The 26,414-nt window shown below is 36.2% G+C and overlaps 1 protein-coding gene and 1 long non-coding RNA gene across 2 annotated transcripts; both read right to left on the bottom strand.

The window, feature by feature from the left end:
- Positions 1 to 376: 376 nt before the first annotated feature.
- LOC129254619 (meiotic nuclear division protein 1 homolog) lies at positions 377 to 12,463 on the bottom strand. The gene is made up of 7 exons (XM_054893123.2): positions 12,390 to 12,463; positions 8,574 to 8,639; positions 7,812 to 7,869; positions 6,468 to 6,583; positions 5,723 to 5,830; positions 5,002 to 5,161; positions 377 to 3,409 (listed from the first exon to the last, which is right to left on the bottom strand). Exons 1-7 carry the CDS (start codon positions 12,390 to 12,392, stop codon positions 3,303 to 3,305), a joined length of 618 nt encoding a protein of 205 aa, XP_054749098.2. The 5' UTR covers positions 12,393 to 12,463; the 3' UTR covers positions 377 to 3,302.
- A 1,387-nt stretch (positions 12,464 to 13,850) lies between these two features.
- On the bottom strand, positions 13,851 to 21,182 carry LOC135157262 (uncharacterized). The gene is made up of 3 exons (XR_010296276.1): positions 21,001 to 21,182; positions 16,933 to 17,049; positions 13,851 to 16,399 (listed from the first exon to the last, which is right to left on the bottom strand). It is a non-coding gene; the product is annotated as an uncharacterized LOC135157262 (long non-coding RNA).
- Between the last annotated feature and the right edge of the window lie 5,232 nt (positions 21,183 to 26,414).

Genomic DNA, 26,414 nt, shown 5'->3' with positions numbered 1-26,414 from the left:
GCTTGAAATAGGTTCTATTGAAGATATTGAACACGAGTCTGTTTAACGAGGGCAAAGATCCACAGGGATGTTTGATATTCCTTTGAATGGGTAATGTTGAAAACGTGTAGTACATGTACTTTGTATCTTGTCAAATCGTGATCATAATTAACCTTAATGTAAATGGATATGCTTCTCATAACGGTTTACAAATCATTTTCTTTTGAGCATCTGAAATACATCTAAGAACTAAGTGAGCGTGTCCTGCATACATACATACACACACCCATACATACATACATACATACACCCGTACATGTACATACAATGATACATACATACATATTACTGGGTTTTTTTTAAGCTTCAGATATTATCCTAGTAAAGTAAACACAATATTAATATTTCCTCTTTTAATAAATAGCACTTATCAATTCCATTAAACAATGACTGGCTATAGTCTGGGTGGTGGATTAAAGTGAAATCATTTTAACCTGAAACGTGACATTACAAAAGTTACAAATAAAATCTAATAGTATAACACATACATTTATTATACAAATCATTTGTAATATATGCATTGTACTGGTAAATATTAATCTGACTGTATTTTAGAAAAGACGTACCTGTGTACCTGGGAAGCCATCTGGAAGACAAATTTAGTAATGAATATAATTTCTTTAAAGGTCATTTTTTAATTAATGAGTCAATTCTTCAAAACTGTGGACTCATAAATAAACTAGCATGCTTAACCATGGCAACAGGCATCAATTTGATGCACTGTAATTACATCTTGAACTATAACCTGCTTTCTAGTTCCATTTCACATTGATGCACTACTGTACCTTTTAAAGAAAAAATATGGTTTGCAGAAGAGTAAAATCTAATAACTTTGGAAGAAATTATACATACATGTATATATATATATCGGGCACTCAGGCAGATTACTTTATAAAGACTTTATATGCCAAGCTTTTCAAGATGTTTGGTTATATATCACACAAATTTGATGATATTCAACTTGAATAAACTGCTTTTAAATATACATGTGTATTTTGTATTATTGAGGTATTTTTTTTTGTGCACCCTTAGAATGATTTTATTTATATTATTTTGATTACGCAATTAAACAGACTGCTAAAATTATATCATGATTTCTTTGATTAAAATTTGAATTCATCATTGAAAATGACCATGTTTCATTTATTGTCTGTTTATCAAAATCTAATATCTCATTTTCTAATTTGTTTCTTACACTCTGAAAAAGGTTTACCCAATATTGGGTAAAATGGGAACATGCATGTTGGTTGGGTAACTTTTTTTGTAAATTTTATGCAATGTTGCATTGAAATAGCCCAATATGGGGTAAAAAAAAATACCCAGCAAACATGCATGTTCCCTTTCAACCCAATATTGGGTAAAATTTTACTCAGTGTTTTTAGAGTGTAAGCTGTACATGTATTTTTTTTTGGTTGATGACATGCATTTATTGAATGGCCTGTATTGAGGGTTCTGTGACATTTGCTCTGGTAACAATTGCTCTACTCTAAATTCCACACAATAATCAGATTACCAACTTCAACCCTGGGTTTAACAAACCATTCGATTACACATACAAAACAAAGACAAATCATTCAGGAAGGTCTAAGATATTAAGATGTGAAGTACAAAATTTATTTGCCCTCATACCCTTGTGTCTTTTTGAACTGCTTTCGGCCTTTGGCAAATAATTGTCATCTGCTAAACACCATACAGTACCATACCTAGGTAAAAAAAAAATCAGGTATTCCTAAGTGAACACGTATGGAGAAAGTAACGGACGCCACTTTTCAGACTATATTCTGAATTCAGATTTTCAAAACTTCTTAGTAATACTAGGAAACATTATTGTTTGTGCATGGAATGTCCAATTCTAGATGATGTTCAGACCTTTGATCATTCTAAGTGGCATCCCTGAAATAATCAACTAGATAATGACACTTGGTCCACAGTTCCTTGAGATTTTAAACCAGGGCTTGAATATGCCCATGGTAACGAGGCCAACCTCAGCTGCCTTCCTGCCCTTGAAATTACTAACAGTGGTTTTACTTCAATATTTCAAAAAAAATTCTTAAAAAGGCAAGGGCTGGTCTAAACTGCTTTGATTGAAATTTGTTCCATGGTATATGAAGATATCATATCAAACTTAGATCCAAACAAATGTCCGGTACATCTATTAACTCTTTGCCTGCCACGTACACTATCCCCCTGCGCCACATTAATTTTGGGGTGCCACATTCAGAGGGGGTTTGCGTGCACTGTCTTATTCAACTCGCAATAGCTTATTACTGGTTTGTCGTATTGAAAACAAATTGTGTAGCTAAGTTTTAGAGAAATGAATACTCTTGCCAATGGTATCATTTTTGCTATGTATAAAATCATAGATTTTGAGAATTTTAACTTTTTCCAATTTTTCGTTTAGGAGGGTATTGTATACCTCTTATATTCAATACTTCCTAATGAAGGTTAAATTTCTAAGTTAGTCCATTGAAAAGATGTGTTCTTTAGCTTTCATTACATACCAAATCCATGTCTTTATGGTCATTATGAGCTAAGCAGTTTAGGATTGAAATGGGGCATTCAAAAATAGTAAACTGACAATGAACTAAACTCTTCTATTGAAATTGTCCCTGGCTACTTCTCAATGGACTTCCCGTCCTGGGAGACTTCCCGTCTATTGATACTTTGATCCCCTTATTGTTATAGGGAGGTGGCAATTTGTATCATTCTTTTATTACAAGGAAGGCAGTGCAAGCTATTGAAAGCTCATCGCAATATATCCTAAAGCAGTTCAAAAAACTAAATTTTACGCGAAAAATCTCTATGTAAACAACGTTGGCGAAAGCTATAACACGAAAGCTAGATTTGTAAACAATGCAATACACGCGTCGCTATTCTATGTGTGTGCACACAATTACAATTAAATGCGTACCGTATGCATTGTGTGCAAACTGTGACTTGAGTCGTCGTTGGCAGTCCGCTGTATGTGCCGCGAGTCGTCCATGGCGGGCAAAGAGTTAAAGAACAGAAGAAATCAACTGGCAATACAGCAATGATGCATGTAGTCCATAAATATTCCTGAATATCTCTACATTCTAACATGTTTTGGTAGTGCATATTCACCTGGTAAATGTAATACCAAATCTGGGTCCAAACTAACGTTCGTTATTCCGGCACACTTGGCATGAATAGTCCACTGACCTGAAGGTCACATTCAGGCCTCTCAGAGATTCTGAAATGTTTTTGTATTGTTTTCTTCATTGTCCCCTGCTGATTATGATCACTCAGTCAACGTAGTCAAAGTCTTCAGGAATTCCAAACTGTTTGTCCAGCAATTTCTCCTCCAAGCAGAACTTCTTCTTACACCATGACTTGATAGAGAATACATTGTCTGCAATGAGCGTGATATAAATCAAAGGAAATGAGGAAGGTATCACAATGCATGCTACCTTCATTGTTTACAGTGATCGAACCGAGTGCTTAGGTGGGTGTTTGGGTTTATTGACCAGCTTTTTCAAGAATAACATTTTGTCAGATATGGGTCCATTTAAAATCTACAAGGCCAAGCAATATCATGAAATATTTGTTGATGTAATATTCTGAAAATTCCAAAAACAAAGGAAAAACAGGAAACTGGTGAATGCACATTGATTGTTAAAAGGGTTGCCTTTACCTCTCCTACTATTAAAAAAGCAGTTTCTGAATCAATTGAAATTCATCCATAATGAGCATATTTATTGTCTGAATTGTCTAATACACTTTACCTAGCAATTTGTAATAAATGTAACCTGTAGTCTTCTTATTGCATTGCATTTGTTTTTTTTATTTGAATACACAAAAAGTACATTAAAGGTCAAGTGAGCCCCAGAAAAATGTTGATTTGAATAAATAGAGAAAAATTGAACAAGGACAACAATGAAAATTTCATCAAAAGCGGAAGTAAAATAATAAATGGCATTTTAAAGCTTAGCTTATTTTTCACAAAACAGTTGCAATATGCACAACTCGGTGAAATGCAAATGAGAGAGTCAATGATGTCCTTCATTCACTATTTCTTTTGTTTTGTAATGTTTTAATTACATTATATTTCAATGTCTAGCAATGTCACAATAAGGACCTACTTGACTGAACCCTAAAATGTAGAGCAATGGTAATTCTACATGTTCCGGGAGGAACATAACTTTGTTTCTCAGAATAATGAAGAGAAAATTAGAATATTTCATATTTTATATAATAAAATACAAAAGAAATAGTCAGTGGGTGACGTCATCTGTCATCTCAATTGCATACTGACCAGGATGTGCATATAACTGCCGTGTGAAATTAAGTGAAACTTCAAAATGTCATACATGTAACTCTCTCATTTTACATCCAATTTTCATGAAATTTTCAGTGTTATGCTTGTTTGTTTAATTTGTCTCTTTTTACTCAAATCAACTTTTTGTTGGGGTGGACTTGTCCTTTAAGTCATCAGAGGAAGTACATCCTGTCATAGAGTAGGTTTCAACAAAAGCAGGAAAATGAGACAAACCTACTCATGAAGTTTGATGAAAAATTATCAAAGAATTAGGGAGTAATGAGTTTGGAAATCATCAATTTGGTGCTCTCATGTGGAAGCAGATCACCCGTATGTCATCTAGTATAAATTCCATGCATTGCAGTTTTGATGGTTCATATTCCATTTCTTTTTAAACAGATGTATGAAATAATGTGTCTAATTATTATTATCTGCACGAGTATCAAATTTGTGGTCAATTTTCAACTTTGGGAAATTCCTTTCGCAAGTGAAGTTACAAAATTAAAACTTGACAAATTTTACTAACATTTTTCTTTGATGGATTTTCACCAAACCTTAAAAAAAAATCATTGATCTGATTTTTAACAAAATAAAGTTTTCTTGAGGGTATGCTTTTCTCTAACACATTGAAATTTCATACTATCAAAGGTATGAGTTTGGCAAAACTTAAAAACTTAATACCTCACCTGTCCATCTGTTTGTTGCTTCCTTGGCAACCATTGTTTCTGCCTTGACCTCCTCAATCACTTCCGGGTCACATTCTCTAAATCGCTCTAGCTCAGCATCTAACCTACTGTTTTCTGTCTCCTTTTCTGACAAGACCTTAAGAAGTTCCGCCCTTTCATCCTTATCAGGAAAGAAAAAAAAAGGAAAAATGGGAAGAGGATTTCTTGATCATAATACCATCCTTTGGATATGTCTGTTCCAGAAAAACTTCTTCATAGATTCTAGCAGTTTTATAGATTACAATAAAACATCATATTTAAAAGTGAAGGACTGCCTTTTCAAAATGTATGAAAAAAAACCCCACAAAATTAGTTTAAGCTAACTTATTGCACTTAAAAAAAAATAAGCAGTCATAAATCTCACAGCAACTTTGAACATATCTTGACTTGAAAAAAAAAATCTGTACACGTTGGTCAGTAAACACTTCCCATTTTTTTCCTAGATGTTCATTTGTGTATTTACTCTTTACTTCCATTTTAGAGAATCAGCAAAACGTAAGGAGTCACATTACACAAAATTGTGTAATGAATGCTAACGTGATGACTTCACTGATATTTTGTTTGCATGTGGGTGTTTTTTATATTATACTTCATTGGAGCATGAAGAAAAATATCCACAATCTAAATTTGATGGGGATTGGTCCATGGGGCTTAACATGTGTAAAGATTTCAAAATACTTACAGATTCCTCTTTGCCCACTGTTGACTTGGCTGCAGTTTTCTCCAGGGATATCCGCTTCTTTTCACTTTCATCCAGGGCTTTAGTAAGATCTTGAATTTTCCTCTTTCTCTGCAAATAAAAGAATGAAAAAGATAGAATGATGAAAACAGAAATGATAAGAGAAACACTAGTTTCAATGGTGGAGCAAGAGTATTTTGAAAGGGGGCGAGTGGGAGGGGGGATAGATAATGTCAAGGCAAAGTCTAAATCTTTTTGTTTTCACTTGAATATATATCAGAGGTAGAATAGAGACTTAACATGATCCAGACCTCATATTTTTACACTCCTCATTCTTTTTTCTCCCCCCATTGTTTCAGTAATTGAAAAAACCTTGGGGGGGGGGGTCCTCATTGTACAATACATATGACTAGTTTTATGTGTGGTTTAATTAAGTTTTTGTGACAAAATAAAGCCCAAAAAAGTAAAGGAAAATGATGGGTCTTTTCTTGTACCTCAATGTACAGTATAATCACCTATTGAACACTCAAACCATAATAATGGCAGAGGAGGGGGGTAGGGTCTTTGTTGGGACTTTAATCCCTTCAACACTTAAGCCATAACTTGTGGAAGCTGTATTGTCTGGCATTACTACATATGCCTATCATATTTCCTGAACATCTTAAGATCCTAAAAGTGATTATGAAAAAGAGTTCAAAGTTGAGAGCATGTGTGTGTGTGTGTTCATGTAGGCCGGAGAACCACTTACCACTTGGCTAGCCTTACTCGGGAAGGCCCAGAAGTAATTTGACGTTCCTATCCTATCAGAGTCCACCAATCCATCATCTACAAGGCTTTGGAGTACATCTTTAACTGCCATAGGGGCTGCAAGAAAAATATTGGACAAGACAATATCGTAATCCATCTGTGAATCGCTGGTTATAGTAAATACGACAGAGTACATATTAGCAAGATAAAATCTCTCAATTATCAAAGCTTATACCAAGGATCCACATGTGATTGATTGCATATTGAAAATAGGTGAGTGAGGGTGTGAGATTTATCATAGTATTTGGACAATGTATAATTTAGATAACCCTTTTCTTTTCTATCTTTAACCCTTCATTCTCGTTGGTCGAAAGAAGCACAATTGCAAATGTTGTAACAACTTATTTGGTAGCATATATCAAGACTATTACAGTACTCCAAAAGGGAATTTGTAAAATTTCCTAAATGAAATATACACGTCCAGGTAATTTATCTGAGAATACACCCAATATACAGTGCGTCCCACAAAAATCAAAACCGAGATTTATCAATGATTTATCATAAATTAAAAAATGACCCACCATTGTAAAGCTTAGAATCTCCTCTTTCATTTCAAATTACTAAGATTATTTCTCATTCATGCATGAGTGAGCAAAAACAATTTGAAGAGGGGATACCAAAAAGTTACTTGGCAGGCTGTATCTGGGTTTCAGAAAGTAAACCACATTTTTTAAAAATTCAATATCTGCTCTTTAATTTGATACCTCAATTTCAGAAAATGGTAAAAAAATAACAAAGTTCTGGTTATTTGAAATATGGCTTGAATTTCAATAATTTCATAAAATGAAGAGGTTTTACAGGCTTGCGTCCAGACTCACTTGACACTCCATTTTGTTGACGATCAGCCATGCATAATGTCTTTTGTTAACCGTGCCATAGCTTCTGTGGGAAACAGCTGCAAACACGTTTATTTAATGAAATTATGAAAATACAAGCAATGTTCAGAGGGAACAGAACTTTTTTACTTCTTGGCCATTTTCTGTGATTAAGGTATCAAAATAACAGAGCAGATATTGAACTTTATAGGCATGTGATTTTCTTTTTGAAATTCAGATTCCCCCGCCAAATGAGTTTTTGGTATCCTGTCTTCAAATTATTTCTGCTCACTCATGTGTAAATGAGGAATAATCTAAGTAATTTCAGATGAAAGAGGAGATTCTAAGCTTTTCATTGGTAGGTCATTTTTCTATTGTATTTATGATTAAGTTATGATAAATCATCGCTAAATCTCGGTTTCGTTTTTTTGTGGGACGCACTTTATATAAGCAACACACGTAATACTTACTTATACCCTTTTCCTTAGGTGCTATTTTCTCAATTTCTTTCAGCTGGAATACACCTTTCTGCAAGAAAGATATATTAAAGGCAAGATTCAAGGGTTGAATATGCATATTGGGCACTGACAAAAAGGCCTTAAAATGTTGATTTTGAGAAAAATCAATGAGGCACTTACATGTATTTTGTGAGTTGTGAATAAACTTTTGTCTATATGTATTTTGTGAGTTGTGAATAAACTTTTGTCTAAATCACTGTTTTCTAGTCAAGGTCAGCTAATTCTCAACTATGGATGTTAATGATAAAATAATCCTAATAAATAATGACTGCATTGTAACAAACATTCTTGGTTTTATTTACATGACTGTAACAGCCAACCTATTGCAGATTTATGAACCCTCTTCAACCCCCCCCCCCCCGAAAAGAAAGGATTCTTAAAGTGCTTTTAATGTTCAAATGTGAACTCGTGGGCTAATTTGCAGAGGATGTTCCCCTACCCCTTCTTCTAAACACTGATTATTCTTTCATCAAGTGTTAAAACTTTGAGCTATTGCATCCAGTGATGTGTTTGTAATTCTCAAGTTTGATCTTATGATGGTGATAAGAGCTGATTTGACATTATATGTAAAACTTTAGTCAACAGTTCACATTAAACAGATAAATGATACATGATGAAAATTCAAATAAATGTGAAAATGGAACGGTCCATTAATTCTGAATTTACACAGTAGACTTACCAATACCAAATTAGCTCTAAATTGCATTCACATACCTTTTCAAAAAATATCTCTTGCATCCTCTGCCTCTTTTCCTCCAAACTGAGTCCACGTTTCTTTGACTACATAGTGAAAATTGAGACAAAAAGCATATATTAATTTACAGCAGCAATCTAATTATCTCTAACACTAAGGAATATGATAGATATTAGGTTTCCAAAATTAATATGAATGAATAACAAAAATAAAATAGGTACAGTTGTTCTCAAAAGTTTGTGAACCCCACCACAAAATGCACTTATTCATGGCAAGTGTTGAATGCAGACAATAACATTACAATGTCTGTGGCGAATCCATAGAAACAAACTTTAATGAATAATTTAATATCACCTGATATCATTATATGAAACATGGCAGAACTTGAACGCTTTAAATATGTTCATTTTTCTGGTGAGGCTCACTAAACTTTTGAGTACCACTGTAAATGTATATCATGTTGACATACGGTAACTTTTATAGATAATTTTTATATTTTAGATAATTTATAGATAAGAATGATTATTCAACAAATAATAAAATCTAATACGTGATTACAAACAATTATTATAATTATTTTTAATCAAGTTTCAAATTTCATTTTTGTTATATAATTTTTTTCAATAAATTGTTCTTCAAAACGGCATTTTGTAACATTGTTAATCAAAGGTACGTCATACATCAACGGTACAAGAGTCAAGCCTATTGTATTTGTGTTGTGTAAAAATGGATTGAGGGATCTACACGAGATCTGTCTTGTAAGAAACCTCCAATTTTTCATCGTTTTATTAACAAATTTTTAGAACCTTCATATACGCCTAATGCGTATTAGGTGTATAGATAAGTAAAATCACAAACATTTACATGATTTCTATTGTCAAAGAAGGATTTCCTAGGAAAATCCATACATGTGTCTCTTCTATATATGGGAGGCGGTTCAAGGCTTCGTGATCAAATGACAATATCAAAATCACAATATGATCATGGAGTCCTCAAGGGCAAGGCTAGGCCAGCGCACAAGCTGCAGATACCGGCGGTAGGCCTATCTACTACTACTGAACCCAGAGAGCTCCGACCCTCGGCCGCAAAGCAGGTCGGAGCCCAGGACTCGTCCGTGTAATATTAGGCAGATCAATACTCTCCAAAATGGGGAAGAATGGGGTCTTCTTCTTCCGTTGAGTACAGTCCTCTTTAGACTTTACAGAGTATAGTCTTACTTTAATAATAGCAATAGCAGTAATAGCACTCCAAATAAAAGGGGAAAAAATAAATCATGCACTTATCGATTATAATGGAAAAAGGTCTATCGTGACACAGAATCCTGACATCGAGGCACAAACTGGACCCTCTAAAAAAAGGAAAAGTTAGACTGTTATGTCGCGTTCGTTCTCTGTACCGATCGGCCATTTTGTTTTCAATTCAATTTTGAAAGGAGAACGAACGAGACAGAACTTTTCCCTTTTTTTGAGGAATGAGGGTCCAGTTTGTGTCACGATAGACCTTCATCCATATAATCGAGGTAAGTGCATAATTATTTTTTCCCCTTTTATTTGGAGTGCTATTGCGACCCCATTCTACCCCATTTTGGAGAGTATTGCTCTGCCTAATTTACACGGACGAGTCCTGGACTTGGGGAGTGTTTCATCAACATTTTCATCCGACAAGTTGTCAGATCTGACATCTTTCTCTGATGTTGATTGGCTGAGAGGTTCTGTTACTATGGTAACTGTCGGATAAAATGGGACTTGTCGGATAAAACGTCCGACAAGTCCTTTCATGAAACGCTCCCCCCGGGCTCCGACCCGCGAAGCCCACTTGTTCACTGCAACCACCCTGCCTGTGGGGAATCTACAGGTTGGACACCCATGGGTTCATATCGTCTCGCGTACGAAGGATATCAGTCATATGCACGCCACACACGACACATCCAAAATATACTGGGCTTTTGCCCACATAAAATATCACGCATAATCTGGTATTTCACATTCTGCTATGACACTTACCGAATCATTTAGATCCTTCCGTGACTTCTCCTTGAAGTTTCTTTTAAAAAATATGTATATTTTCTTGATCTTTAGTGAAGATTTCATGGAGATAAAAATTGGTCAGCATGGATATCAATATTCGCCTGAAGAGGGCGCGCGATTTATATTCATATCAAAGACACGACAAGGGAAAGACTAGGCACCTACACTATTTTACACGCAAATGTACGCAAGGCATTACGCGAAGTCCGTGAAGTGTCCAATCTTTTCATTGTATAGACTTTGGTATAGTGCCATATTATTTGACGTTCGTTAAAGCTTGTACTGCTGGTTTCGTTCCAGGCATGTGTATTTTTTTTTTTTTTTTTTTTATCAGTCATCATTTTAAATTAATTGCAAAAAAGTGTTATCATCGCCAATCTTGAATTATGTTTTTGAAGGTATTTCATTTATTGGTGCCCATAATTAGTAAATTAATCATAAGAATTGCGCATTCAAAGAATTTAGACACAGTTATAAAATTACCGAGGAGCTGAATCAAGGTTGTGAAATTTATTAGCGCCACCAACGGGCTTCCTTGTATTTCCGTAGAAGAGACAAACGAAGTCACTTGCTAGGCCGAGGTAAGCAAAATTTGCTCTTTTTGTAATGAAATTACTTCATAATCATATGTATAATTTTTTGATGTATTACTATTGCTACTTATCGGAAAGAGCCCCGGTGCGTAGCGAGAAGGAGTTTCGGCAAATATTACTTCAGCAATGAAGTGATGTTTGCCGACTACTTCGAAATCCAGGGTCAAACACGGTCCCTTGTACGAGGTTAGTATATATACTAACCTCGTATTAGTGTGAGTGCAAGTTGGACTATGGCTAACCCAGGGAGCTCCCGCCCGCGTAACAAAAATGGCCGATCGAGACGGGGGTAGAAGGAGAGAACTTTTCGTTTTTGGAGGTTCCAGTCTGTGCCCAGATGTCAGGAAACTGCCACTCGTTAGACCTTTATCCATATAATCGTGGTAAGTGCATAATTTCTGTTTTCACAATTCATTTGGAGAAATATTTAGACCATAAATCACCCTAGTCCCGTGAGTATGGTAAAATACACGGTAAGCCCCTGGGCTCCGGCCCGCACAGCGGGCCGGAGCTCCCTGGGTTAGACTGTCTATGGCATGTCAATGCTGTACAGAGTCGGAGCACACACTTAAAAAAATGATTAAAATATCACTTTTGTGACCAAAATTACTAATTTCTATACAGTTGCAATTTATTTTTCATTAGTAACTTGGGAATAATTTTTGTATTCACTAGAGCGCACAAAAAACTTGAATTTTGGGCATATTTTTGTGTACGCCCTCTATTGGTGGAAAATAATATGGCAAGAAAATTTTTGTTTTTTTATCTCTATTTTTAATTAAGAAAAAAATAATTTAAAGAATCAAATTTACTTAAGCCAGGCTTAACTTCACTTGGCCAAGTTGTATGACGAATAGGTGTAATGGAATCTGTCAGTGTAAAAAATCAAGCATTTGTCCCAAAGAAAAAGAGAAAATAAGCCAAACATTGCCATCGTTATTTTGCTACACATGGTCATGGAGATATATAACTGAGAACAAGGTTATATCATAACCTTGTTCATTGATGATTGAATGAGTGGCCTGGCCCTGGGGCTGGGTTACTGGAATCTGGATGGTGACTGCGCTGGATCGATCTGGAGACGGAGACAAAGCAACGAAAATTCTCGCAGCGTTCTTTAATACTTTTGAGCCCACTTCTGTAATTTTCAAGCCTTTAATAATATAATTCCGTATTTTTCATTTGCTGTGCTATTAATAAAACGTGAAATACTCACCATTTTGTAAAGGGCCTCGGTTGCTCTGCCTGGCTTGGGCTTGGCCGTATTCTTTTTCGAGTCTCGCGCGATTGCAAATAGTATGGAAGGCCAATTGTATAGTATAGTAGAATGTCCCACATAGCTAGCTAGGGCCATAGGGGGTCGGACGTACATATTTTTATGGGATTGCCCTTCTATATGATAAATTGGCAGATTTTGCATTTTGCAGGGGCCGCGGAACGGTTTTCAAAGTGGGGGGGGGGGGGGAGGCTGAGTATGCTAAAAATCACAATCATATGGTCATTTTTACGTTTTAATGTACACGGTTTTGGAAAAAAGTGGGAGGGGGGGGGGGGCTGAAGCCCCCCAGCCCCCCCGGTTCCGCGGCCCCTGTTTTGGAATGGTGCCCGATCAAAATAGAATATCTGCGTATCGTTTATGTAAAACACTTTCTGATATCCTTATAAAAAAAATTGAATGGTATACCATTGAAATACCATACACCATACACCATTGAAACACCATTGATATACCATTGGAATACCATTCGCACAGCACCCATCATACACCAATGGTATACCATTCAAGCCCCAATGGTATACCATTCAAACTAATTTAAATAATTGGGACGTTACTATTACCATATTCATGAGCACCATTTACCAGTCATATACCATTGATCAAACACCATTCACCATTGATCTACCATGGCCACTATAGACAGGTTTACCATTGACCACCATTCAGCCACCATTCACTGGCCTACCATTTACCATTCAGCCACCGTTCACTGGACACCATTGGTCTACCATTCACCTTACACCATTCACCATACACTGTTGACCTACCATTCACCGTACACCATTCGCGTACCATTCACCGTACACCATTCACGTACCATTCACCATACACCATTCGCCTACCATTCACCGTACACCATTCGCGTACCATTCACCGTACACCATTCGCGTACCATTCACCATAAACCATTCGCCTACCATTCACCATACACCGTACACCTACCATTCACCGTACACCATTCGCGTACCATTCATCGTACACCATTCACCTACCATTCACCATACACCGTTCACCATTGCCCTACCATTCACCATACACCATTGACCTACCAATCACCGTACACCATTGGCTTACCATACACCGTTGACCTACCATTTACCGTACACCATTGGCCTACCGTTCACTGTACACCATTGTCATACCATACACTCTATACCATTGGTCAACCATTCAATTTACACCATTGGCCATACATTATAGACCACAAGTGTACTGTGAATGGTAGACCAATGGTTTACACTGAATGATAGACAGTAGACCAAAGGTGTACAATGTATAGTAGGCCAATAAAGTACAGTGAATGGTAGACCAATGGTGAACAGCATATATAGCTTGGGTTAATGGTAGGTTTGGTAATGGATTAAGTATGCACAAGAAAAAAATGATGAAAACAGTTATTTCAAGAACGTCAAATGTTTTTACTATAAGAAGTTTAAGTACAGCATAAATGGAACACAGCATTCACAAGTATAGACTTTATAATTAAAGCACATAAGTTATGAATATATATGACTTTGCTCCTCGTTGACATCTATACTCTGTCAATCTTGGTATCTAAAATAAACATGTATCAAGACAGAGTTTAATTGAAAAACACAACATATGAATAACATTTCCAAGAATAAACATGTTCTCTCTGATGGCTTTTTACGTGGATTGAGTACTTGGCAAAACCACTGTTCTGCAAACAAACCTGATACTTGTAATACAATAACCTTGATTTTAAATCTGTTGTGTGTAATTGCTTTCACACAGCTACTTCAATGACATTAATAAAATATTTTTTTTACTAATAAGTTCAAGTACAAAAGAGTGGAACCCAGTATTGACAAGTACATGTATGGCATAAAAGCACCAGCATTATGAATACATGTGACTGCACGACTCTACAAGAGGTCAATGATTGCACTCCACATAGATATTATGTTAATCTTCCTATAAACAAATCTAAATGTAAGACAGAGTTTGGACAACAAACTGATGAACACCAAATTTCGAAGATTAAACTCAAAATGTGTGATAGCCTTCACATGGCCAAATGATTAAAGGTAAAGAGTACCAAACTTAGAGGAAATAAATATCCCCAAAAGGGGGGAAAATAGTACCCCCATAAAAATAGAACCTCCTAATATTTCTCTATTTTCTTTTCACCTAAAAGATATATCAAATGGCGTGTTTCTACATAGAATCGTTAAAAGGTATTACCCGCGTAAGTATCCAGAATCCCGGAAAACTTTCCTGTAGAATTTTGTAGAAACAGACGCGATGCGGTTTATTGATAAACTGCTTCAAGCAAAATATGGTTTCTCATAACCATCTCTGAGAGGTGGTTATTGCCATGTTAATCCGTTTAACTTTTCTGTAAAAACACACGGCAAAATAGCGTATCGTGTCTGGCGGAAGTGCTTAATCCCAAAAGTGCAATTTCGCAGTACATAAATTTGCACATTCTGGCCTTTTCGATCTCACCAGCTGATCGTGCAACACGTATACCTGCTACATTGAGTGAGATCTACCACAAATTTGGAATATTTTCCTAAGAAGATGCAATTTTGGACATATGTACAATGCAACGTGAGGTTATAGGTTGAATTTTCCGATTTCCGCCGTATTTGCAACGCGAAAAGCGAGTTAATCAGATTATTTGGTTTGTAGAAGCAGGTTGGTTTAAGGGCGATAAGGTTTTTCGAGTCCGGAAAAGATAAATCCTTTTTTAATGATTTTCTGTAGAAACATGCCAAAAGTTTATCATAAATACATTAAAGATACTTAAAGGAATAAATAATATCTATATCAAAAATAGAATATATAGAATAATAGAATAATAAAGAATATATCATGAAAATAGAAAAAAAACAAGAAAAATAGCGACATCTTTTTTTAATATTTTGCAAATCATATAGAAAATAATTCTTAGTAGCACATCTATTTTTTAACTATTTCCCATTGTTCAAATATACAAGATTCCCACTTATTTATTTTTTGTCTATTTTTGTTGTGTTGAATCAGATGAATAACTCAACTATGTGTGAGAAATAATATAATTTTTGTCTTACACAGTATATCAGTAGTCAATCGTAATTTTTTACAACCTAGCTTGGACAAAATTTGAATTCATATAATACAAAAAAATATATAAATTGGGATCTTGTATATTCATGAGGACTTGCAGAGAACAGTTTTATAAAAAAATAACAACTTTAATTCGTCATAATTTTGTTAATCCTCATTCAATTTTGATGAAATTTTCAGTGTTTTTTTTTGTCTGATGTACTCTTTGAATTTAAATCACATAACTTTCAGTCTAGAGTACCTAGCCCTTCAATCAAATGGGTTGGACGACCGGTTACATTTTACATATAACATAGTTATAAGGAGAATGAAGGGTCCATAGAAAGAAAGCATGAGGAAAGGGAAGATTTAGGTAGGAAGAGAATTAATCAGAAAAGCATAATGTTGACAATTTCGTTAAAATCTGATAACAAAGTCTTTGATTTGAAGGTTTAGCAACATTTTGGGAAAAATTACTGGAATGTGCACATGATCGTCAGGAATATGTGTTAGGCTTATGTTATAAAATGAAATCATAATAATTTCATATTTTCGTACACGTGTGTATGATATGTCCCACGTAGCATAAAATGATTTCAAGCAATGCATGTGTTTACATTAAATAAATCTTCACTCCACTTTTTAGTTCTTGGAGGTCAAAATATGAATAAACATGACTTCTTGTTATAAAATACAAAAGAACAAGTGGGAGTATGACATCAGCTTGTTAACTGTGGGTGCGTCGTGGTCTAGTGGTTCTGACTCTCACCTTTCAACAGAGTGTCGTGGGTTTGAATCCTAGCAATGGTGTTTTCCTTCAGCAACACATTTATCCACTGTGCTGCACTCGACCAAGGTGAAGTGAATGCGTACCCGGCAAGATTAATTTCTTGCAGCTGTAATAAGGAATATGGGATGAAAACAATGCAAAGGACAGTATGTCAGCTACGGGTTCAAAACATCAATGCTCGTGCGTGCAAGCTTTCTTGAGAAATTGATATATTTTTCTAAAATATCGAGAAATTTGCATAATACACTACCCTTCAATTGAATAGTACCAATTAGCAAATATCAACAAAACATTTTGTACAATATGATAAAGAAATTCATGTTTAACCATAGATTAGCAGAAAATAACCCGTTATATTAATGGGAGGTTGCCCAAATGATGACAAATACCATACCACATGCATACCTGGGGCCAAAGTGTCCACTCCCCCCCCCCCGCCAGCATATTGATTTTTTTCCAGGGGGGGGGGTGTTAGAAAGGACGTGTAATCCTATAAATGGGGATGACATTTGGTCTTTTTCAGTATTTTTACCATTCCTCACAATTTTTTTTCCAGCTATGACACTGCAGGAGTACAATCTGTTTTATTTAATGAAGCTTTGCAATTTTTTCCACTGAAGTGAATTCTTACACAATTACCTTTCACAAACTCCAGTTGTTTTCTTGTAAACGGTTTTCTGTGTTCAACACCTGTAGTTTCCTTCCCAGATAATCCTGGACCATCTATATTATCATCCAGTGTATCCGTCGTCCAATCTTAAATGAAATAAAATCAATTTAAGTGTTGGAAAATATGCATGTGCAGATAAAAACAAAAATATAATACTAATATAGTAAAACTTTCTTTAAGCTCCAAAATGCAATGATTCACTCATATACAGCATAATGATAATTTTTATTTCAACATATGCAGCAAATTCACTTGAAAATATGTTTGAAATTGATGTCACAGAAATAAAATTCCCCCACCAAAGATTTTCTGTGTGTGCATGCTGGAAATATATAGATCAATATAACACAGTTACTCTGCTGCGTAACGTGTTTTGATCAGCAATCATGTAGATATGCAAGAGAAAATTATCTAATAGAAAAAGAATGATCTGAAGTCATATTTCCAGAGCAGCAGTTTTCAAAAGGTAGGCCTAATCAATTAATTGATAACATTCAATATGATTTTCTTTTCTTGGTATTGACAATCACAGTAACGGATCCAGATGGGCCCAATTGACCTGTGCCCCCCCCCCCCCTTGAGAACAATAGTCAATGGCCCGAATTCAAAAAGGTGGTTTTGAAAACCCCGGTTGAGTCTATGTTTTATGGAGATTTCCTGTATAAATTAAGCTTATTTACAGCGTATATCAAAATATGTCCAATGTTGATGCGCGCTTTTGTCACAGTGCGCCAAATTGACGCCTGTTGCCGTGGTTATCCACGCTATTTTAATCACGATTCCACTGTTTTGAATTAATGGCCCGAATTCACAAAGGTGGTTTTGAAAACCCACGGTTGAATCCATGGTTTATGTAGATTTCCTATATAAATTACGCTAATTTAGCGCGTATCGGGCGCGTGTATAACAAATGTCCAATGCTGATGCGCGCTTTTGTCACAATGCGCCAAATTGACGCTTGTTACCATGGTAAGATACGCTATTTTATTCATGAGTCCAGTGTTTGAAGAGTGGACTCATTATTCAAAACAGTGGACTCATGAATAAAATAGCGTGGATAACCACGGCAACAGGCGTCGATTTGGCGCACTGTGACAAAAGCGCGCATCAGCATTGGACATTTTTTAATATACGCAGTAAATAAGCGTAATTTATACAGAAAATCTGCATAAACCATGGACTCAACCGTGGGTTTTCAAAACCACCTTTGTGAATTCGGGCCAATGAGTCCACTCTTCAAACAGTGGACTCATGAATAAAATAGCATATCTAACCATGGTAACAGGCGTCAATTTGGCGCACTGCGACAAAAGCGTGCATCAGAATTGGACATTTTTTATACACGCGCCAGATACGTGCTAAATTAAGCGTAATTTATACAGGAAATCTGCATACACCATGGACTCAACCGTGGGTTTTCAAAACCACCTTTGTGAATTCGGGCCTATGTGTTTAATGTAAATATGGATTCTTTACACAAGTGTGTCCCTCCTTTTGAAAAATACAGCAAATATTTCTAACGGAAATATATACCGTGTTTACACTTAATCGGCTTTTTCATAGCGTGTAAAACACGATTAACTTGCATCGGCTCGCGGTTCAGAATCAGCAATTCGCACCACCAAAGTAGTAGGTTCAGAACCGCGAGCCGATGCAGAATCGGCTTTTTTACTACGTGTAAACAGAAAGCCGATTCTGCATCGGCAATTGGTGCGCATTTCATTCACTTTACCATTGTGACATAATTGTAAGCGCACGGATCCAGCGTTGTCTTTATTATGGCGTATTTTGTTGGTCAATACACAGGTCAATACACAGTATGCCCACCATTTTTCCAAACATCACGATCGGGAACGGCGGTATTTTGGCTCCATTCCCGATATTATTGTAATGGTGGGAGCCATGCCGGGGTGGAATTCAGACACCAGTGAGTTGGGGGGATTTTCCCCAGGCCAAGCCGGTCCGGGTTGAGAGCCAAAACAGCGAAGATCAGAAGCTGTTATGTCTCCCAAAAATACTAAATAAATACCAAGATAATGTGACCATTTACCACTATTCATGAACCAAGCTCATCTATTTTCTCGAATAATCTAACTTAATTCATCCTTTACATGAATTTCAGCCACTTTGAGCAGTGGAAACAGCATTATTTTAGCTTTGATCTCGACGTCTTAGTTAAAATTCTTAGTCAAATTTTGCCAAACGAACGCAGAGGGCAGAAACACTGTTGACTTCGTGTTTGCGCGTTGTAATCGCTAACTTCAGCAAATATCCAAATAAATATACGGTGGAGTGAGACCCTACATCTGATAACTCGAATGATGAAATCATGGTGGAAGCCGGAATAAAGATGTTCCTGATGCTCAGTGAATTGATTCGGACAAATATTTAGGTTAAATTAGTTTGCTAACATCGCAGGGTACGAAAGTGCATTAGGGATTAGCGGGGCCAGGTTTTTCTTAGGGCTGCAGCAGCATTGTTGAGCGGTGGCTCTGAGTTCCGGGCCGATCCAGGACCCAGAATTTTTTTTGCTAAACCTTCCGGTCCGGGCTCAAGCCAGATTATCTTTGCAGGCCCCAACATTAAACATTACGTTATCGTTCAAATTCTCAGTCAGACATCACTTTGCTTGGCTTTGCCATTATTTATAAGGACTGAAGTTAGCGACCAAAAGATTTGCCTGCGGCAGTTTGCATGATTTGGTTACGAACTTCAGTCCATATCAAAATTACGGCAAAGCAACGCATGAGGATTCAAACAATGACGTAGAGATCGAAGCCGATATACAGCTGTTCCCGATATTCGGAAAAGCGGTGGGCATATGGACATTCAAATGCAATTCAGACTTGATATGACATTTGAGAACAACATTTGGTGGTGAATTTTGCTCGAAGTTGGTTGGTGCGAAATTAGCGCCCAATCCCACGGAAAAATCCCAAGGAAAAAATTCAGAAATTGTGATTTTAGTCAGCTGGCATGGCTGAGTTCAGATTAGTATAGGCCCTTTTTGGGGGGGATACATTTACATATACTATGTAAACTACGAATTTTGTTTACAAACGTCAAAAACTATGCCAATTTTTATATTTGAACAAATTATATCGTATTCATATGTAATAAATATTCTAAAAAACCTTAGGCCTAACCAAGAAGAAAATATCACATAACTCACTAATACCAAAATCCCGCCATGTTTTCAGAACACTTCTTGATTTATCATGGAATATTTCTCTGCCTCAATTTCTAAAATATGTTAATTCCAAACAGTTGTAGGTTTTCTCTGAATAATTATTGCAGTCTCTCTAGAAAAATTGAATAGGAATCGTTTGTCACTCTCTCCAGTCACAGTTCCGCACACAAAGTGCACATTTTACCATTGAAATTGCATGCGCAATAAGTGGTGCGTAGCTTTTTAGGGCCTGCGTAGCCTTTAATGCTTTATTTTATGTTTTAAAATTTAGGACACCTTACCATGTTTCACCTTAATACTACCATGTCCATGTCATCTTAATTTACCAACATTATCTACCAACAACAACAAATTATAGGCCTCATTCCAGAGCAATATTTTTCGGCAAGGTTTCCATTTCAGTGAAACAATGTCAATGTTGTGCAGTAACCAATGGCCTAATTGACACTTTTACAGTCAATGTCATGACAGTACTGCACTGTACAGCATTAATTTAACAAGTCATTCATTCATAAATTCATACCGCCGGTATTCAGAGATGGTTTTGTAAAACATTGAAAATAGATATCAGGCCATACGAGCGAATTACTACTCAATGACAATAATGCTCGGCTCAGCTCACCTCAGCCTATACAAAGTCAAAGCATATTAACGCACCCCATAATCCATTTCGCCAGAGACAGGCGTGTCCCGGCCCGCGCCAACGGGGCAGTGGCGGTACGGTGGCAGTGAAACCCCGTGGCAGTACAACGACATCTAACAGTAACACTAACAGTAACATTCTAGAAAATCAGGCCGAGCCACTAACTACGAAAACAATATCAAAGAAAATTGTTATCTAACTTACTGTTTAGCGTATTCTGCGAATGAATTTGAAGTCGTTGTCCGAATCTGACCTGTGTTCCTTTAGTTTATGATGAATTATAGACGGACTTCTGAACAGCAAAACAGTGGTTGATCGGGTTCTTTTTTCAAATATTGCAATTGGCGGTTACATGCGTACGTGCGCGCGCGCGTGCGAGAACAACACTTACATACTAGAGCGAGCTAGCTAGCAGCGCAGCCAACACATCCCGATATTGGGGGGGGGGGGGGTAAATCAAGACCAAATCAGGGGGAGGGGGCTTCTTAGCCAAGATACATCCCGATATGGGGGAGGAGTGAATTGCATGTAAGACCAAATCAGGGGTGTCTTTTTCTTGATTGGTTCTGGGTTGGCAATTAACCATGCAGTCAATTTTTGCCACTGCTTATCCTTTGAAAGGATCTATGAAAAAAATAATTTTGCTCAATTTTTTCTGTTCTATAATTCCATGTCTTTCTTTTTTTTCTTTCCATTGTCTTTTTTTCTTTTTCCTTCTTTTTTTCTGTTCAGTCTTTTTCTTTTCTTTTTTTAAATTTATTTTTCTGTTTTTCGATATATATATTTTTTACTTATTTCTTTTTTCCTTTTCTCTCTTTGTTTAATTTCGCTTTTGTTTTTATTGCAATTGAGAATTTCGTTCATTAGATTTTTTTCTGTTACATATTGTACTAGCCTGGCGGCAGGGAATTTTTATACTGGGGGGGGGGGGGCAAGACAATAACAGACAAATCATTTCAATTAAGCAAGTAATGGTCGGCCTAGAATAGCTCTCCTCTTTATAAACACCATCCATGAGTGAGAAAAAATAATTAAAACACAATTTGTAAAGAAAAAAAAAGAGGAACGGTTTATGATCAAAAGCAGTAGTAGCGATATATAAATTGGCCGGGAGGGGGCTTTGGTCGTTGCAGACCAAAATCAGGGTTTGCCGATGGGAATTTCAATAGGGGTTGGGGGAGGAAGACAACCAACAGTGAATTCTTTTTAAGCAAAATAATGACCTATGGGACATTGCAAGAAACTTGCAATTGAACGCAAGTCAATTTCAAACTCCAAAATCAATTGAAAGTCTTACTTTTCATTGCAAACTTGCAACTGATTTATTGTTTCTTCCATCAATAAATCTATAAATTGGTTTACTTTAGATGAAATTAGTCTATCACTTGTAAATTTGCAACCGAATTTTGGGCTTGACTGCAAATATTTCCTTGCAACACCCCATAGCTCTCTTTATAAAAAGTGGCCATAATTAAATAAGAAAATTAATTTAAAAATAGAACAAAACTTTCAAGAAGGGGGGGGGGGGGCGTTACATAAAAAAACTGTATACCGTACAGATAGGAGAGGTGGTGTGCCGTTCAAATTATACCAAGAAACAAAAAGAGAAAAGAAAGGATGGTGAAATGTACAATTTTTTTATTTAGTACGATACACATCTTGTTTATGCTCTTTAAAACTTGCATGTTTTAATTTCAAGATTTTAACGGTAAATGATGATTATATTCTTCCCTTTCGGGAGCGGCTGTGAAATAATTTGTCCGTTGATATTAAGGTACAATAAAATCCTTTTTATCAAATAAGATTTCATTGACTCCTTTTATTTTTGCACTCAATGCATCAGATATAAATTTAGAAGGTAATATGTACAATTGTAAAATATAACAAATTAATAGTATTGTATTTTAAGCACTGGTTCAATGATATTTAAACACATATAGGCCTTTTACTGAATAAAGACAAAGACAATTTAAAAGAATGCAACAGACCATGTTTGCCATCATGAGCGAATGGGCCTGATTTGGGGAAGCTGCTCGCATAAAAGTCACAACTCAAAAATTTTAATAATTCTAATTTTTAATCTTTGATTTTGTTTTTCTTTAAATCTTCGGAATTATGTTATTGGGTAATGCAATTGGGCATACCATTCACCATTAACATAAATAGCATTCATTAGGCACACACCACTAAGCCACAATTGTGTTACAATTATCCAACAACTATCCATTAATTATACCACTATATAGGCACATGCTACTGAGACGGTTCCATGACATTTGCTCCGGCGACAATTGCTCCGATGGAAAATCTACACATTAAGCAAAACATAAAACCTAACGTCCAAAACTAAATAAACCCTAATCGTAATCATTACAATATTCTGAACCAAAAACTCTATCACAATCCTAACTCTAATCCTATGCCTTCTGAGATATTAAGGCCGGAGCAATTGTCGCAGGAGCAGATGTCGTGTCACCACTGAGACACCATATTGGGCATATGGTATACCATTACACATATACCACTGAGACTATTGGACACCACTGAGACACCATTGGGTATATGGTATACCATTCACCATACCAATCATATCATTATAGAGGCACATACTACTGAGACACCATTGAATACGACTGAGACACCATTGGGTATATGGTATACCATTCACCATACCAATCATACCATTACTACTGAGAGTCTGAGACACCATTGTATACCACTGAGACACCATTGGGTATGGTATACCATTCATCATACCAATCATACCATTAGAGGCACATACTACTGAGACACCATTGTATACCACTGAGACACCATTGGGTATGGTATACCATTCATCATACCAATCATACCATTAGAGGCACATACTACTGAGACACCATTGTATACCACTGAGACACCATTGGTATATGGTATACCATTCACCATACAACCCATACCATTAGAGGCACATACTACTGAGACACCATTGAATACCACTGAGACACCATTGGGTATATGGTATACCATTCATCATACCAATCATACCATTAGAGGCACATACTACTGAGACACCATTGTATACCACTGAGACACCATTGGGTATGGTATACCATTCATCATACCAATCATACCATTAGACACATACCACTGAGACACCATTGGGTATATGGTATACCATTTACCATTAAATAAACTACCAATTACCATTAAGAACTTACCATTGAAACACCACTTAAATACCATTCGCGTACCATTTACCATTCAGATCACCATTCAACTACCATAAACTACCACTTACCATTAAGAACTTACCATTGAAACACCACTGAGATACCATTCGCGTACCATTTACCAATCAGATCACCATTCAACTACCATTCGCCACCATTCAAATACCATTGGCGATTTGATCGAAGCATGGAATGTGATGAAAAATTCAGGAAATAAGTCATGGGTGTCGATCACGGGGGGGGGGGATGGGGGGATATATCCCCCCCAATATTTCAAGTGGGGGGGATGGCCTGTATTATCATCCCCCCCCCATAATTTAGGGTAGAAAATTTATAATAATGATGATGAAAAAATGAAAAGTTTGATCATGATGATTATAGTGATGAATATAGTATGCCATCAATCTGTTTGTTTCCCTCGCAATGTGTGTATGTTGTTATTAAATAAAAACATTCTTTTCCAGGACTTTTAAACAGATGGGTGGAGGTGATCAAGATGAAAAAGAATGAAATGTTTATGTATATGATATTTTTTAACACATGACATAAAAGGACCCCGACGAAAAACAACTTTTGTTGATAAGGTGTTCCATCCCACCAGTGGTAATGTGATCATATTTTTACAATTTTTAATAAGTGAAATCAATTAAGGGTTTCAGAAAGAATAATCATTCATTTCTCTCTAAAGCGTATCTTCGGATATGAACATCGGATGTTTTTTTTCCCATGTTATTCTTGTTATTGTTATGGACTTGAATAACTAAACTTGATTGATTTTTTCTTATTTTGGCAAAAATAAATCTCTTTTGAGTTTGGAAAGGGATGACAGTTTTGCATTCTATATGAGCACACTCATGCGGTACGTAAATTTCATTTTAACACATATATTAGCTGATATTACACACTGATGGTTTAAGAAAATGTTGGAGAAATATCATAACAAGACAGTTGAGTTTTGATTGTTTTTATGTTTGTTTTTGTTTCATGCACTTATAAAGCATTTAAAACATGTTAAAATCCAGAGTTAAAATCCTCTAAGGAATGACGGTAAGCCCGATGGCGCACGAGAAGCCACACAGTTTGTAATTTGTGCTAGTCTTAATTTGTCCGAATCTGCATTTTATCATCATGCATTTAGAAGAAAAAAGATATTGCCATTCGGGTTAGATTTAAGAGAGAAGTTGTATACATCATGTTCAATAAACAGATCACTAATTTGTACATGGTCCAGACAATTTCTGTCATTTTTTCTTTCGTATGAGTTTAGAATAGGCTTTCTTGTAACACAAATTGAATTTTCAAAAAAATTATATAAGTACAGTACACTGCATGAAAGAATTTCCAAGAACACAGTGGCGTAACTACGGGGGGGGGGGGGGGGCATGGGGGCACGTGCCCCCCAATCGGCTGGCCAAATAAAAAAAACGGGGAAGAGGAGAAAGGAAGAGAAACGTAGTGGGAATGAAAAAATTATTGTTCATTATTATAATGTTATATTATAATAATGTTATGTTATAATACATAAGAAACATTTTTTCATAACTTTATTTTGCTCAGGCCTAGATGTCTTCATTGTTCCCGGTACTCGCATTGTCTGTTTAACATTTTTAAGTCAATATACACCAAATATATTTCCACGCACTTCGACTTATTATTGATTTATGTAGTGACATATGGTTCTTTTTCATGACTACTTAAAGTGATTGCCCCATTTTAAGGTGTTAATATAAAACATTTCCTGTCCGTGCTTATGTTCGCACTATTATATTGGTGAGATATGTCTGCTCTTCATGAATTCCTAAAAATCAGTCCTTAAAATGTCCCTTTTTCTGATCTGAATATCAAAAATTTTCAGCTCGCGCTTCGCGCTCGCATCATTTGTTTAGTGAAATACGTATCGTATGGTCTTAGTGAATTCTTACAAACAGGCCTTAGAATGCCTCTCTTCAGGTCTGAATATCCTAAATTTTCAGCTCGCGCTTCGCGCTCGCAATATTTGATGATTGATGATTATCAGGATTACAATGACTACAAAAAGTGCTTCATGTGTTTATATGTAGCAAAATCAGCAAGCGCTTTGCACTCGCATTAGATGACTATGGTGAGATATGTATACTCTTAATGGATTCCTAAAATATAGTCCTTAACATGTCCTTGTTTGGGGTCAATATTTACAAAAATTTCAGCTCGCGCTTCGCGCTCGCATTGTTTGTTTAGCTAGACAGGTATGTATCATGATTACAAAAATTTGCTTATAATGTCCTTTTTTGGTCTGCATATCAAAAAATTTCAGCTCGCGCTTTGCGCTCGCATTATTTGAGCAGTGAGATACATATCCGTTTAATGGCACTGTCCTTAAAATGTCCCTATTAGGTCAGTATACCTGGCAACTGAGCGCGCTTCGTG

Source organism: Lytechinus pictus, chromosome 2, assembly GCF_037042905.1.
Source record: "Lytechinus pictus isolate F3 Inbred chromosome 2, Lp3.0, whole genome shotgun sequence".
Lineage (NCBI taxonomy): Eukaryota > Metazoa > Echinodermata > Echinoidea > Temnopleuroida > Toxopneustidae > Lytechinus > Lytechinus pictus.
Note: the sequence above shows the minus strand (reverse complement) of the source record. Positions and strands in the feature narration are given on the sequence as shown.